The 16,544-nt window shown below is 48.3% G+C and overlaps 1 protein-coding gene across 2 annotated transcripts in view; it reads right to left on the bottom strand.

The window, feature by feature from the left end:
- CRACR2A (calcium release activated channel regulator 2A) overlaps nt 1-16,544 on the bottom strand; it is a 121,389-nt gene that overhangs the window by 9,338 nt on the left and 95,507 nt on the right. Inside the window, exons 11-15 of one of the 2 annotated variants that reach the window (XM_023517072.1) lie at nt 15,563-15,669; nt 12,076-12,409; nt 8,141-8,273; nt 2,776-2,857; nt 2,585-2,699 (exon numbers count right to left, since the gene is read on the bottom strand). In XM_023517072.1, coding sequence (XP_023372840.1) covers nt 2,585-2,699; nt 2,776-2,857; nt 8,141-8,273; nt 12,076-12,409; nt 15,563-15,669 — 771 coding nt within the window. The remainder of the gene's footprint in view (nt 1-2,584; nt 2,700-2,775; nt 2,858-8,140; nt 8,274-12,075; nt 12,410-15,562; nt 15,670-16,544) is intronic. The other variant, XM_003796430.2, reaches the window with a different exon arrangement.

Genomic DNA, 16,544 nt, shown 5'->3' with positions numbered 1-16,544 from the left:
AAAGAAAGAAAAGAAAAAACTCAAGCTACAAATTATACAGAAAAGTCCCATCTACACACAGACATTCCGAGTTAACCACGTATGGATTCGCCATCTCATCCCAGCCTTCTGAGTCCACAGATACACTAAGGCTTCCATGGGCATCTTACCAGCCACCTGCTATGATGCTTCTCAGCCCCATCCCACCGAGGAACACCTCTGGAGCCTGACTAGACTTAGACTTCAAGCTGTGATGATGGCCTTCTGTAATTTCTGCACCTCCACCACCAAATTCAACCTGAAGTTCCACCTCTTCTGCTAGATCTAAGGCTATCTGTGTAAAACAAGAGCCTTAGAAATTATACTCCCTAATGATGACAGGGAGCACAGTACCATAAAGTTGTCTCCATCCATTCTCATTAATCCCAGACCACTTGGACTTCTGCTCTGGTGTAGGCCAAAATTTGGATATTTGGGGATAATTAAATGTCTGTGGCAGAGAAAAGAGCAGGTGACCCTGGAGAAGTTAAGGCTTTGATCTCCTCACTTTTGAATGAGATGGCTGTACTAGATGGGTGATTTTCTTTTTTCTTTTCTTTATTTTTTGAGACAGAGACTTACTCTGTTGCACTTAGTAGAGTGCCATGGTGTCACAGCAAACAGCAACCTCCAACTCTTGAGCTTAAGTGATTCTCTTGCCTCGCCTCCCGAGTAGCTGGGACTGCAGGCGCCTGTCACAACGCCTTGCCACTGCTATTTTTTAGCTAGCCAGGGCCAGGTTTGAACCCGCCACCCTTGGTATATGGGGCTGGCGCCCTACCCACTGAGCCATGGACACCACCCTAGGTGGGTGATTTTCAAGGGGAAACCCTTTTGCCCAACAAAATTGTACTTGGACCCCCCAAAAAACAAAACTGAAATGAGCAGGACAGCTCTGACTGAGACAGTGGGGCGAGGAACCCAGAACTGTGACCACCATCCCTTTACCCACCACCCATTCCAATCCCTGGGGAATATCAGTTTGATTCCAGGGCTCCAAGGAAGGAACTCTAGAAACCACAGGGATAGGTAATCTCTAAAGTGTCTCCTGGTCCTTAACCTCTGTGAGGAAGACAAATCAGCTGCTGCTAACAACAACAAAAATGAAACACAGAAAAATAATCAGATCATAAATCCCAAAGTTTAAATAAGAATTACCGCCAGATTTACTCATACCGTTTAGTTCCATTACCAGGTTGGTGTACAGATAATCCACCAGACTTCAAAACTTACATTTTCTCAGTTGTGAATTAATCACGGTAAGTTTTGTGTAATAATTTGGATGAAGCAAATTTCTGAGAACCCCTTGAATCTGGCTTGCATTCTGTTCTGTATTTTTCTTGGTAATTAGAAGGATGCAGATTAACCGTGGAGAAAGGGAGTGAGCTAGGCAGTAAAACTCTAAGAGAAACAGATTTGGATGGAAGGAATCATAGCTCTGCGGGCCAAAAGGGATAAGGAAATTGACAGGTCTAGAGTTCCCCCTTTACAGCGATATGGTATTCACGCGTCCACCCAACAGCTGCCAAACACGAGGTTACAGTGACAAAGATGCAACTTCTGTTCTCAGGAGGTGCAGAGTTCAGCAGGGCACACAGGCTGGATTTACAGCAGTCTGATAAGTAAGTGCTGGGAAGATGCCGGGTCTTATGGGCATGGAGCAGAGGGTTGAACGTCAGCTCCATGAAGGCACGAGCTTTGGCTCTTTTATTCACTACTATTATAGAATCCCAGGCCCTGGGATTGTGCCTGGCAGCGTTTTGAACCAATCTATGAACAGATGATGAATCCTGCTGGCGGAAGGGGTTGGGACATCCGACTCAACTGTTTTGTGAGAGAATCAGCTAAGGGCCTGTAAAAAGCAGTAAGTGGCTTGTCCACACTGCCCTTGTCCTCGAGAAGCCTGCATCAGAGTGGCAGAAGAACAGGCAGATGGCCAGTAGTAAAAAGTACTTGCAAAGCAAAATATTGCAAGTGAATCAAGAATGTAGAGTCTTAGAGATAACTCAGAAGGCAAAGGGAACCCAGTTGCTCTTGGGCCCTGCTAAGACCCTTGGTCTTGGGGTGAGCTTGGAGCCCTCACATTGGTGGATCAACCCCACCTTGGGAGAAAGGCTGTGACAGGAGCCCCCAAACCCTACATGGTGTGGCTCCTACGCAGGGCACAGCTGAGCCCTCTGGGACTAGAAAGCTACATGGGATAGGGAAGTGGTGGTGAGACTGAGGTTAGAATTCAGCTGTGACTCATTCCAGATACTGATTTCTCTTGACATTCCACTCGGTGCCCTCTTCCCCGCCCAATCTCACTCATAAAACACAGCTGTGACATAATTACTAGTGTAATCTGTATTTTTCATGACCCCTCTTTCTATGAGGGCAGGGACAGTGTCTGTCTTACTTCCGGATGTCCAGTAACTGGCCTAGTGCTCGGAACTCAGCTGAATAGGACTGTTTGGAGAAGGTGAGTTCTGAACGAGGTTTGGGAGTGCAGAGGCCCAGGTGGGAATGAGCCGAGAAGAAGGGGTAAGCAACGGTTGAGCACAAGTGTCCCAGGAAGCCAGCTCACCTCCACGCTGCTCAGCCACTGCCTCACCGACAGGAACGACTGCTTGGCTGTGAGGTCGTACATGACGATGACACCATCGACCTTTCTGAAGAACTGCTGGGTGATGCAACGATACCTGCCACCAAAGGGCCAGGGGTCAGGGGTGCGTGGCCTTCCCGCTGGAGTCCAGGAGTTCAGGGGCAGCTCCTCACCTCTCTTGGCCAGCCGTGTCCCACAGCTGCAGGGCCACCTGAGAGTCGTCCACATTCACCGTCTTCACTTGGTAATCGATGCCTGCAAGGTGGAACAGGGCTGTCAGGGCTGCCCTGGGCCATGGGCATCTCACTTCTAAGTTGGGAAATGATGCTTGCAACGTGTCTGGAATCACATCAGGCCCAGGGTAACAGCCCTCCCTATGTAGCTCCTGGGAGGGAACGTGGGGACACAGAGAGAGAACTAGACAGAGATGTGTTGGACCTGAGTTCTGATCCCATCTCTGCCATTTATTGGCTGTGGGACCTAAATCACTGAACTTTGCTGAACTACAGCCTCTTCACTGTAAGGTAATCCATACTTATCCTACACTACACAAGGCATACCATAGTATACAAGGATCAACTCAGATCACACACATAAAAGCAATAGACTAACACCAAGAGGATTGTCATTATTCATGAATTTATTTTTTACTGGGAAGATGGAGGAAGAGGAAATACTGTCCTCAGATTTCTTTATTTCCTCCCTTCCTTCTTCTCTCCTGCCTTCTTTCCTTCTTTCCCTCACCCTTTCTTTCTTTCTCTCTTTTTTTTGTCTAATAATAAAATTCAAATATCCTAAGGGGGTGGGTCATACATCAGCCAATTCAAAAGCATGTGGAGGAGGAGGGGGAACCAAGAGGGGAGGAGCAACGGGGGGTGGGGAGGGGGAGGTGCTGGCAGCTGAGGAAGGAATCGAGCAGAAGGGGGAGCGAGGGAAGGAAAGGCCAAGGCTCACCCTTGAGATGGGTTTAAAACTCCTAATCTCACTCTTGGGGCCATCAATCACCATGACCCTGCTGGAGCCATCAACCCCAGAGAGCAGAAACAGTGAAATGCATTCTGCACCCCATGGCAGCCCCCAGAGATGAGGCTCTTAATACAGATGTTTTGATACAGATATTCCTCTCTCTCATATCTTATAAGAATGTTCACCAATGCATAAAGATGCTGCAAAATCCTCCCTCCTTAACACATTGGATCTGAGCACTTGGGGGCATCTCCTCCAACCTTCAGAAAGGCCTCTGAGGTCCTTGCCCTGGAGGGCTGAGGATGGGGAGCAGCCTCAGCAGCATGGACAGATGGAGACGGAGGAGACTAAGCAGATAACAAAGAAGCGGGAAGTGGGGAAGGTCATTTCAGCCTCTGCAGCCAGGCAAAGGCTAGTGCATTAAGGACCTGGGAGTGGCGAAGAGGTGGGAGGATCATCCACTTCTAGAATGTCAGGACCAGAAGGGAGTAAGAGGCCCTTTGCTTCACAGGCAAGGGCAGAGAGAGGAGTGGATAAAAAGAGCGATTTCTCTCTTTGGTTGACAGCTTTATATTTCCTTCTTCCCCATGACATCCAGGAGAACTGTTATCGGTGCACACACACACACACACATACACAAGCACAACACTGAGAGATGAGGAAGCAGGAGTTGAGAGTGGTCACTAGCAGGTGTGGGTGCTGCAAAGCCAGCTCTGAGCTCCCTGCTCCTGGTATGACAGTACCCACAACACAGGACATCAGCAGTTTCATTTCACCTAGAAAGCCCAGGCTAAATGCTCTCAGCTAATTATAACAGCTGGGAGCTGAACCCAAGCGTGAGTTTTCTTCCTGGCTAAAAGCAGAGGGGCTTCCCTGATCTGTGCTCCAGGAGACAGAAGAGGCTGCCTGGTTTGTTAACAACTCAGGAAAAAGTCCGCCATAGTCAATCCCTCTGGGGCCAGATCTGAAACCAGCCAGTAGGGCCCAATCACCTGAGGACAACGCCCTCTGCTTCTGGTGGGGCTCACAGACAGAGGGGCAGGGGTGCTGCTGGGGTGGCTGGGACCTGACTGCTCTCAGCATTCCTGATCTACCTCACTGGCGAGGTGCTTTGCTGGAGATGGATAGATGCGTCTTGCAGGGAGCGCTGCAGGCACAGGAATGGAAAAATGTGCTCTGGGCCATGATGCATTTGGCGAAACTCCCCACTGCACACACTGGCGGGGGCTGGGTGTGAAGGACACCAGGAGAACACAAGGCGGAGAGGAGGGAGAGGCAGTATGTGGAAACACAAGGTCAGGAAACACCAGGGTCCAACAGAAGCAGCAGCAGCACAGAATAATGTGGCTGGAATGAAATTGGTTTTAAGATCACCAGTTCTAAAATCCCAGGAGTCAAGAAGCTGGTGTTCTACGTCCCTGTTTGAGCTCTGCTACTGACCAGCAGTGTGACCTTGATGACATTACTTCCTCTCATTTTGGGGTTCACTTCCCTTATCCCTAGACCACCAGTTCTCAACCTGTGGATTGCAACCCCTTTGTAACAATGAAAATACGTTGCGGCATTAGGAAGGTTGAGTACCACTGCCCCAGACTGAAGTAAGGTTGGAGCTTCCAAGGGGCTAAGCTGGGTGCTTCTGCTCTTTAAGCTCCCCCATAGCATTCACAGATCACATGGAGGTGACCCTTCTCTTGCATCCTAACTGGCTCCTGAGTGATGGCTGAAGTCAAGGGCCACCACCCCTGGGGACCAATTTGGGGCCATGGTATGGGTTAGAGCTGGGCTGCTGGTCTCCAGGAACATCTGGTGGCATTTCCAGGTGATGTTAACCTTCCCCAAGAAGATAGGCCCATGCTGTCAGGAGGGATGTGGGAGCAAGGAGTGCAACCAAGCTGGTCCTGGAGAAAATCCCTCGGGATCTCTGCAGAGATCAGGAGTAGGATAGAACTCAGACTAGTGGTCAAGAAAGGACAGAGGCCATTCTGCTGGGAACAGTCTTGGAAGGAACATCTTGGGTTCTGGCCTGCAGTTTAAAGTGGGGGTGTGTGTCGTGAACCACTGTGTAGTAGTGAAAAGAGCACTGGATTTGGAGTCCTGGGTTCTAGAGAGCTTTAGTTAACTCTACGAGTCAGGCTCATTGTAGACCTCAATTTTCTCACTTATAACACAGGAGGATGTGAATAGACTATTTCCAAGGTTCCTTCCAGCTCCAGTGTTCATCAGAAACCATCATGTGATGTTTCTAGGATGCCCAAGGACCTGCTCGTGAAGGAGCAGGCTGGTCATAAGAGGGGGCAGGCAGCATGCCCTGAGTCCGTAACACACAAGTCAAGGGTCCAGGACTAACTATATTCTTGTGAGGGAGCAGGAGCCAGGAAGTTAGTGAGGCCCTCTGATGATGGAGCCCTGCCACTGGGGTCCAGGGGCTGCTGCCCTCTGCCAGGGACTGGGCAGAGCCCTTATCTGGGGCTGGGCTGCTTTGGGCTTAGGGGGCTGTGACTCTGTGGCTGTTATATCTCTTTAGAGGGAGAGATTTGCAGGCTGGTGTGATATCTGCTTACTGACATGTGTCCCAGAGCAAGGCCAGTTGCGTGGCAAGGAAGCTAATGTGATCTGCTGCTCCAGCGTGTGTTGAGCATGTGATGAAGGGCATCCTGATTTGGAACCTTTGGGTTGTTTTTTCTTCTTCTAAATTGTAGGTGTTTCCATAATTGGCCTCCTGGGAAGTGCAAATTAGTCTGATTTTCAGAGCCTTGCATCTCAGGGGCACAAATTGGAAATGCAAACGGACCCTGATTTCATTGTCAGGAGAAGTACACCATATGCACAAACTTTGGGGACACGCCTTTGAGGGCCTGAGGTCTGGGCATCAGTGCCACTGCCGCCTACAGGCCTATGCTAGAGCTGTGACTGCGGGGCCTCCCCCAGGAAGTGCCCTCCAGGGAAGTGAGTCTCCCTCCTGAGCCACCGGAATCACCATGCTCAGCTCACTCCCAGCTGGCGCTCACTCACGCCACACAAGGCCAGGCTCTTCTGGCCTTGGTTCACAGGTCTTGTCCTTGTTCCCATCAGGGTCCCTTTTTTTTTTTTTTTTTTTTGTCTTAGAATGCTCTCAGTCTTTGGGTGGAGTGGGGAAGAGCGAGGGCATGGAAGGATGTCCCCAATGGTAAGGATGGGACACCTGACACATATTGGGGGAGACCCATGATAGAAGAAATGTTGACAGGGCAGTTTAGGACAAGAGAAAGGAAATGGACCTTCCCCAGGCAGAGCTCTGAGCATGGAAAGTTTGTCCTGTAGAAGCAGCTGGTCAGACAGCCAAAGGTCAAAGATAGTCTGGTCAGAGACCTGGGTTTGGAAGCAATCTTGGGATATCCAGTCCAGCTCTCTCATTTCTTACGTTAGAGAAAACTGGAGCCCAAAGAAGAATTATGTTCTTTTGAGGTCACACAGCTGGTCAGTGGAGGGGCTAGGATGAAGAGCCAGGACTTCTGATGATTTAAGGCGCTTCTGCAACCTCCTCTCCTGCACCAACCTGTGCCCACCTCCCATTGGGTGTTATGTGTATACAACTCAGTGTTCTTAGGGATATTGTGGAATGGGGGCCAGGAGTCACCTCTAGCCTGCTGATGGAAGGGTGGACAAGCCTCTGAACCTCCCTGGACCTCAGCTGCCCAATCTATTAGACTGATAACAACACCTGTTCCCCAGGATTATGAATATACATTGAAACGATTACTATGAAAGCTCTTGGGAAATACTCAGATTATATCAGCGGTTCTCAACCTGTGGGTCGCGAGCCCTTTGTAACAATGAAAGGGCTTCCTCACAGCATTAGGAAGGGTGACAACCACTGGATTATATGTTTTCAAGTATAGTTGACTTATCAGCTGGGTGAAATAGGCACTCATTGTGTTTATTTTTTGTTGAGTGATTCAACTTGGTTGAAGTGAAAAGATCCATCTGCTCTTGGTCTTGCCCCATATTCCAGTGCAATGTGCAACTCTAGGTGAAGGGATCAAACAAAATATCCTCCAAGACTGGGAACACATTAAGCCATGATCACCATTTATCTCTGAACCTGATGAGCTTCTGTGATAAACTCCAGCTGTCACCCAGCAGGTTTAGGTCTGATAAAATTTGATGGGGAAAAGAAGCTGTTGAGAGCACTATCCCCATAGCTCCTTATCCTGAATGGCCCCAGAGAGAGGGGCATGGGAGGAAGTAGCAGGCCATGGGGAAGGCGGGGCAATGTGGTAGCCTGCTGGGAGCAGACAGTGGGGAGGAGTGAGTGGGGGAGGGGAGTACATGCAGGGGAAAGGCCTCAAATCTACCTCTGCCAACTTTAGCTCTATAAATCCAGTGCAGGGTTGATAAAGCGGTCAGGGGTCCCACCATACAGAGCATGAACTTAGCAACTAGTGGTGTGCCGGGAAGTGGGCTACCCCTGCCTTTCCCAGGCTCGCTCATGAACGAAGCAGACACGAGTGTCCCTACCAGCCTGGGCCTCTTACTTCCCACCTTCCCTTCCCAGACATGGGCCTAGGACCCACCTGAGGAACAAGGACTTACCCACAGTGGCCACCATGCCAGGAGAGAACCGGTCCTCACAGAACCTCCTCAGGAAGGACGTCTTCCCCACCGCAGAATTGCCCACAAACACAATCTTGAAGAGCCGGTCAGGGGTGGAGGAAGTGCTCTCCTCCTAAGGACAGCAGACAGTCTGGCCAACCCCTGGGCATGGTCATGAGCCCCTGCTCTGGCCACAGGCCTCCAGACTAACATCAAGGAGGTGACAGCAGCCTCAGAAGGCAATTAGTGTGGCTGGGTGTGGAGGCTGCTTCTAGCACCTGTAGGATGGGAGGGATAGCCCCGGGTGGGCATCTGCTGCCCACCTGCTGTGGCCCCGGGCTGAGGAAGACAGGCTGGCCCTGGTGTGAGGCTGGGTGGAGGAGGCAGGCACAGTAAGGACAGCACCAGGTTCCAGGTGCTGTGGGCACGGGGAGGAGCCAAGGATGCACGGTGGCAGGGGCTCTGAAGTGGGGCTTCAGGAAGAGGCAGGAACTCCCATGTGGGCCAGGATAAGTTGGGTGATGGCAGGGAGCAGAAGAGAATGACAAAAGACTTGTCTATATCCCAGGGACAAAGACCTCTCAGGTTGGGACAGGGAGCTGCTTATTCCTGCCCTGTCACTGGAAGCCTGGATTGCATGGAGGGTGTGCTCTGTCCTATCCCATCAGCTTCCATGTAGGTGTTGCCATCTTCCATGGGCCACTGAGGCAAGACAGTCTCCACTCAGTAAGTTGGGAAATAAGTGATGCAAGAACCTTGGGGCAGAGCTAACCAGCCATCCAGTTACTGCTGCTGTCTCCTGGGCTAGACCACTAACATCTAGGACAGAGTGAGCGTGCCCTAGGGCACAATGGACCCCAAGGTGGACAAAGGAACCCTGGGCAGCACAGGCTCCTTTCCACAGAATGACCATTCCTTCCAGCAGGCTGCTTGCTCCCCAGAATCTTGCCTTCATGCCCAGCTCAGTGCTGCCTGGTCAAATGAGGAGGCTCTTTTGAATCTATTTTAAAGTGGATTTGAGGGAATTAGCTCCTCTCATTGAGCAAATACTATAATGGAGTGGCAGCTGATATTAGCAGTACTTGAGTTTCAGAGAAAAGCCATTAACAGCCTTTTGGGGAGAAATCAATTCCATGCAATACTTAGGGGGAATCCAAGGTCAACTACAGGAATTTAAACTAAAATTAAAAAAGAGTCAAACCCACACTCCAAAACTATGCTACTGCTCCATTTTTTTTATTCGGGTGATGCACACAGCATTGCTTCTCTGCTGGTCTCTTGTCTCTGTACTTTAATTGTCCTTTGTTTGAGACTAAAACCTAGTGCCCTAATCTATTATCCCCTGGCACAGGTGCAGGATGGGGAAGGTGAAGCCCAGGATAGGAGGAAGTGGTCCTGGTGGCAGAAGTGTTGCCTGACTCCCTTTGGCCACTTCCTCCTCACCAAAGTGGAGCTTTTTATTTTTTATTTATTTTTTTATTTTTACATGTGTTTATATACATGTGTTTATTAGGTTGTTTTGGGCAGGCAAAAACCCATAAACACAGCAATAGCTCTGCTCAGCCAGGACTTACCTCCCAAGAGCAGCAAACTCTTATGTTCATGAACTTAACCCTGTGTCCCCTCTGAAGGACAGCCCACTGGCTGCCTACACAATGTAACTCAATTGGATTGTGGCAAGGAGGCTGGAGAGAGAGCTCTTGGCTAGCAGGTCAGGAGATCTCTGCTCATCCTCCCTCCCTATGTATCTTCTTATGTAAAAAACAAGCTTGTAAAAAGTAAAAAATACCCCAATTTTTACAATTAGAAAATACAGAAAAGTAGAGAGGAAAATAATTCTTCATAATCTACCCTGCCACCCTGAAATGGTCATGATTCATATCTTTTTCTTTTTGGGGGACAGAGTCTCACTATGTCACCCTCAGTAGAGTGCCATGGCATCACAGCTCACAGCAACCTCAAACTCTTGGGTTTAAGTGATTCTTTTCCTCAGCCTCCCAAGCAGCTGGAACTACAGGTGCCCACCACAGCACCTGGCTACTTTTTTGTTGTTTTTGTTGCGGTTGTCATTGTTGTTTGGCTGGCCTGGGCCAGGTTTGAACCTGCCAGCCTCAGTGTATGTGGCTGGCGCCATAACCACTATGCTATGGGCACCAAACCTATGATTCATATCTTGATGTATTTTCTTCAAGCCTTTTTTCTATACAAGTACATGAGTATATGCTTTGTTTATAGAGATTTAAGATATGTATATATGATTTTATCCTACCAAAGTAGGATACATATTATTAAATTATAAATATGTTTATGAGTTACTAAAGTCTTTTGAGTGATTGTTAACAGCTGTATACTATTCTGTTGAATTAATAACTATAATTTATGTCACTATTGTTGGACTTTTTAAAACTGTTTGCTATTATAAATAGCTCTCTCATTCTGGAGTTAAATCTTTGTCTGGTTTTGGTTATTTCCTTAGGAAAAACTCCTAGAAGTGGAAGTACTGGTTGAAAGGATATGGTATTTTAAAGGTCTAGATTCATATTATCAAACGACTTTCTGGAAGGGTGGTACTAATTCATGCCTCTCTTGCCTTATATGGTAGGGCCTGGCTCAAAGTAGCCTTCAAAAAAGCAGACCCTCTTTTGGAGTTGCGATATGGCTGCTAGTAAATCATATTTGCTCTCTGCTACAATTTCTGTCCCTAGGACAATGGCAGTATAGCCTTGCAGAGAGAGCACTGGGTGGGAGAGATCAGGGAGAGGGCCGGGCCTGTGTCACTGTGGGGCTTGGGCCTGGCCTCTTCCCTCTGGGCTGCAATTTTTCCATCTGTCAGTGGGAGCATAAATATCTGGCATGGCCCATCAGACCACTGTGGGGATACAATGCACAGCAGATAGGAATGCTCAGCCTTTTTCCTTACCATTTTTCACAACACTTTCACATTTTAGAGGAACATCTTGGGGTATGTGGGACGCCATTTGTGCTCCCTGCTAGAAAGTATAGGTCTATGCATTGCAGGGGATATGGAAGGGTCTACAGGAGGAGGGGGCCCACCGCATTTGTGCTACCCAGGTCCCTACTTGTCCTTTGTACTAGGGGCTTTCCAAGGAGTGATACATAGAGATGAATCTCAGTCCTGGCCCAAGACTGATAACCTACACCAAGAAGCTGGGGTTCTAGCACACATACTAATACAGCCCCTGGGTGAAGTTCAAAGTGGCAACCACTCAGTTCTTAATGGCTGCCACAGCATGCAGGGAAGAGCCTCTTTCACATTGTCATGGGCATTCTGAAGCTGATTTAGAGGGCTAAGTGGAGGATAGGGGCTTGAGGATACTATTCCAAAGCCTGGGTCATGTACAAGGTGGAGAGCATCATTACCATGAGTAAGAGGACTTTTACATGGTTTCCTGTCTCCCTGCAGAATTTGGCCGGAAGACCTAGTGAGGAATGAGGGGCCATGCTGAAGGGAGGAGAAGGGAGGAGGAGGCAGGGAATTTGGGAATGAAAGGGCGATTAGCTGATTAAGAACCAAGAGAAAAATGATGGTATTCAAGCTTTTAAAGCAGGGACAAAAGGTTTTTACAAAAAGGACAACCTTAAAAGTATGTGGAAATTTATGCTAAGAGCATAGCATACAGCTTATCTTAAGTAGGTGCTCAGGTAATGCTCTTGAATCTGAATCAGGAGCCCACAGGGAAGTGAATGGGGACAAACAACAGAGGTTATAAGGAGAATTTATGAGGACCTTTGGGTCTTTCCCCATTACACTCTGCTAAGCAAAGGAAGGTGTTATTAGGAAAACACAAGTATGGTGACTCACAAGACCTGTAGGATCTGACCTCCTGAGCTCCTTCTTAGGGCTCTCGGGCTCAAATGCAACGGTGCAAATCACAGGAGTGAAGTCCACAAAACAATATGGGGTGTGCCCTTACCTTAGATAGGGCTTCTTTCCCAACAGGCTGCCCTCGCGGGGAAACAGGTGTGAGTTCCAAGTGTGGGGCTCTCTGGATGTGTCCTTCTGTTCTTTGACTGGAGACTTCTTCTGGGCATTTGGTCAGTGGCTGCTCGAAGCCACCCTCCAGGAGCTGGGGCAGAGGGTCTTCTTCAATGGAGATGATTCTGGGGAGGTGTCGGCGGGCTGGGCCTCCAGCTCCAGGCTCCGCAGTCATCTCTGGCTCCTCCTCTGTCAGAGGATATCCACTCAGGCCCAGGGAACTTCTCCTCCTTGGAGGGCCAAACACATCTTCCTCCTCCTCTGACTGGCTACTGGGGTGGGGAAGGCAGAAGAGTGGGGAGAATATGGTAAAATCTATCAGTATGGAGGCTGGAGGGCTGCCTGACAGTGTTGTCACAGTCATCCATGACAGATAACTGAAGAGCATGGTGCCTTTGGAGAAGAGAGCTCCAGGAAAGGGAGAAGCAAAGCAGAGCCAGCATCGTTCAACTCATTCACTCAACATGCTCACACTAGGTGTCTGCTGCCACTGTTGAAGATGATGGTGATAAGGAGGAGGAAGGCCAGGCATTTGCTAAGGATGTTGTGAACAGATGGACACAGTCCTTGTCCTCATGGAAAGCCTGGCTTAGTAGGGGGACAAAAATAATAATGGCACAAATAAATGCATTCCCCCAATCATGGGAGCGCTGTGAAGGAGAAGTGAAGGCTGTAAAGAAGGTGGTATCCAGGCACAGAAATAGAGCACCCTGGGCTAACAATCACATGGCCTTGGTTCTGCTCCCAGAACCAGCCCTTAACTGTGTGTCCTTAGGTAAGACACTTCAACTATTCAAGCCTCGCCATGAAATGAGGCCCATCTGCCCTGCCTAGTCGCAAATAAGACAATGCGTGACAGCAGACATGCTCACAGAATGTCCCTCAGCAGGGTGAGGGGGTCTTTGGCCCTGGGAAGACCCACTCCCAGCCCCCCAGCACAGGTTTTGGGTCAGGAGGAAGCCAGGCAGAGCATCTCTATCCATCACTCCTTCCTCTCCCTTTCTCTCTTTCTCTTTCTGTTTCTCCCCCTACCCCTCTTCCTCCCCCTTACCATGCCCCCTGGAAAGCAGTAAGGAATTAATGGCCTCAGAGGCCTAAGTGCATTTTTGCTTCTAGAAGCATTTGAGCGCCAAGAGCAAGGAGAAGACATGAGAGGTTGAGGGGCATGGGCATCTTGAGGGAGACCAAGGCACAGGCTGAATTTTCAGAAGGTTTGGGGAGCGGAGGCCTTCCGGATACTCTGAGCACAGGAAGTCCTCTTGGGTCTTTGTGAGCAATTCACAAGAGGAGAATTGTCTTAAGGTGGTGGAAGTTTGAGAAGGGAGGACCTTAAGCCCACAATTGAAAAACAAACACAAACACTAAGTGTGCACGGATTAGAAAGAAAATGAACAGGATGAAGAAGTGAGGCCACAGGGCCGAATGAGAAAGGAAGTGAAGGGCACTGTGCAGGCCGGAGAGGCCCTGGCTTCCTGGCTCATAACCTTCATTACTCCTAAAAACCAACAGCAGGAAGGAAAATGATAAGCAAATGTGTGTACGGCCATTCTGAAGTTACCTACAGTTCTATAAATTGGGATAAATAAGAAAGAGAAATCAAGATACAGTGCTTGCTCACAAAAACGGTGATTTAGGGGTGGTGCTTGTGGCTCAAAGGAGTAAGGTGCCAGCCCCATATGCCAGAGGTGGCGGGTTCAAAGCCAGCCCCAGCCAAAAACTGCAAAAAAAAAAGGTGAATTAGTTTGGATCCCTTGATAGAAAAGAAAGGATTTGCAGCAATTCAAGCACCTTTCTCTTGACTTACAAAAAACCCAATTTTTTAAAAAAGCTGAATGTCTTCTTTCCAACAAACTTCCTCTCTATCATATGGAGTCTATTAACTTTAACTGCTTGTCTGCTTTAAACCATAATTAGTGTTCCCATCCACTTTCATTCTGCTTATATACACAGGATGAATATTGTGTGCATGTCTGAGTGAGTGTACACACACACACACACAGCATGTTTTTTCAAAGGCTTTGCAACCAGAAAAGAAATGGTCACTTAAATTAGGTCTTAAAAGGAAGCATTTCTTGGAAAAAGCTTTTTATTGGGGGAAATTCTCAAGCGCTACTGACATCCTGTAACACCCTCATCTTAGTACGACTAAGTTCATTTGTGGTTTTACAACCAAGTGGTCTCCGCCAGCAGTAGAGAGAGCAGCTACTTTTGCCAAAGTCAGTATTAGAATTCTGGGTTCATAACGTGTGGCTTCCCCTGCTCAACTATGAGCCCCGAGAGACGGAAATAGGTCTATTTTGTCCACCACTGGATGTCAGCACAGCACAGTACCTCGCACATGGTAGATACCCAATAAATATTTATTAAGTGAGCTTTTAATAATTTGGATATTACTGGTATCATCTGTGTCTAATTTATCTTCAGAGCCTTCAAAGAACTCAAAAGAATGTCTGGTACAGAGTAGGTAATCAGCAATGCTGTTGAATCAATCAGTCAATGAATATATTCAGTCCTAAGGAATCAACAGGCCAGGTACTATCGCAGAAATTCAGCTCTCCAATTGTATCTCATTACTCAGCTATTTAGTAAAGGAATTCATGATGCTCAGGCCCGAAGATTTTACTGATGAGCTGATTGACATCCCTAGAGTCTCTTTCCCTCTATGTGTCTTCCTATGTTACACTTGCGGCCTTCAGGGTCTCCTCATGAGCAAGTTTACACAACTTTCTCCATAAGTCTAATACTGAAGGACCTGGATGCCCCTCTCTGTGCCCATCTATGTGGATAGAGCACCTGCCAAAATGAAGAGGGGCCAGGGGACTGTCCTGTGTCCAAATGAGCAATAAGCTACCTCTTTGGGTATGCAAACTCAATCATGTGCTGTCCAACAGCAAAGAAAAGATGCTATCTTTCAGTTAATGAAATATGAATTGCTGAAATGATCTGTCAAGCACAGGCCCCAGTCTTGTCTACCAAAGGAGTTCAATTATTGGTGACTGCATATGACACTTTAATTAACCTTCATAGCCTATGCAGTCATGTTCCTATAAAACCAAGCACGTCCATCCTGCCCTGCAGACAACAGAACATTGTCCAGCCATGCCCTCCACTTCTCTCTCCCTTGACCCTACTCCTTCTCTCTCTCCTCTGCTGACCCACAGCACCCCTCTGCAGTCCCTTCCTCTCGGAAGATAATGGCTGCCCTAGGGGTTTGTTCTGCACAGTCCACCTCTGGCTTAGATGTCAGAAAAAGGAGAGGCGTGCCCTCCAAGACTCAGGGGAGCGGGTGCAGCTGATCTCAGCTTCCTCAGCAGAGGCACATCTCAAAAGGCCAGCATGCACCAAGCCTGATCCCAGAGTGGGCTCCCCCTGAGCGTGAGATGAATGAACCGCATGAACGCATGAACCAGTGAATAAAGACTTACCTTCTAAGAATCCCTCTGCTGTCCATATATTTGCCTATCACAGAGCCAGATCTCCTTTTCCAGCTTGCCTTGGAAGCAGCTGTGTTTGCCTTGGCTGCCTTATCTTTCTGTAGAAACACAAAATGCCCTCAGATCCACGCCTGCTGATTCACCTTCATGTTTGAGCAGAAACATTGCTCCCACCTCACAGGTCAGGCTGTAAACAGCCTTTGAAGTAAGAGAGCAGTGTTCTGTTAGCCTTCCCCTATTAACCTTTACCTACTCTTCCCCTTTGCCATCATCCCTCACCAGAATCCCTCTGTGCCTTTCCCATAATCTAATCAAATGAAGGCACAGTTTAGTGCTTGGGCTCCACCATGTTTTTCTCTATATGAGCACTGATAATTTGCAAGAGGAGAAAGAAGAAGAGAGAAATGTTTAACACCTAGGAGAAATATGTATGGGTATAAAACGCTTCTGTGCATCTTTCATGTTACTCTCCTGTGGGGGTCTAATCCGTCTGTATTTCCAGAGCCCTGATGTAATAAGAAAGGGACCAGCCCAGTCCCTGGATCAATTAGCCCAGTGCCCTGTCCCTACCTCCTGAGCTAGCCCGAGGTAATTCAGAACTTTCGTGGAAGTAGGCTGGGTGTAGGTAAATTGCTCAAACATCTGTATCTGAGAACTCAGGCAGTGGGAACTCAATGCTCCCTAACAGATGTCTTCTAGGCGATGAGGGGGAGTTAGATCACAGGAAGAAGCTCTCATAATCAGCCATCCCATGATTCCTAATGATGCTTAATGAGGGGAGGAGGAGCTGCAAGCGCTCCCAGAGCCCCTGAAGGTACGTGGCTACAATGATTCAAATTAATTATGATTCAGCATCAGCATGATCTTTGATTCCTCATTACAGTTCTTACTTCCATCCCCCTTTCAAAGCAGAGTGAGTTCAGCAGGTGAAGGGAATAGAGGTGAAGGCATTAGGGTGATATTTGGCTGGGAG

This window comes from Otolemur garnettii, unplaced genomic scaffold (assembly GCF_000181295.1).
Source record: "Otolemur garnettii isolate 467f Iridium unplaced genomic scaffold, OtoGar3 scaffold00104, whole genome shotgun sequence".
Classification (NCBI taxonomy): Eukaryota; Metazoa; Chordata; class Mammalia; order Primates; family Galagidae; genus Otolemur; species Otolemur garnettii.
The sequence above is the reverse complement of the archived record's forward strand: the minus strand, read 5'-3'. Positions and strand labels throughout refer to the sequence as shown.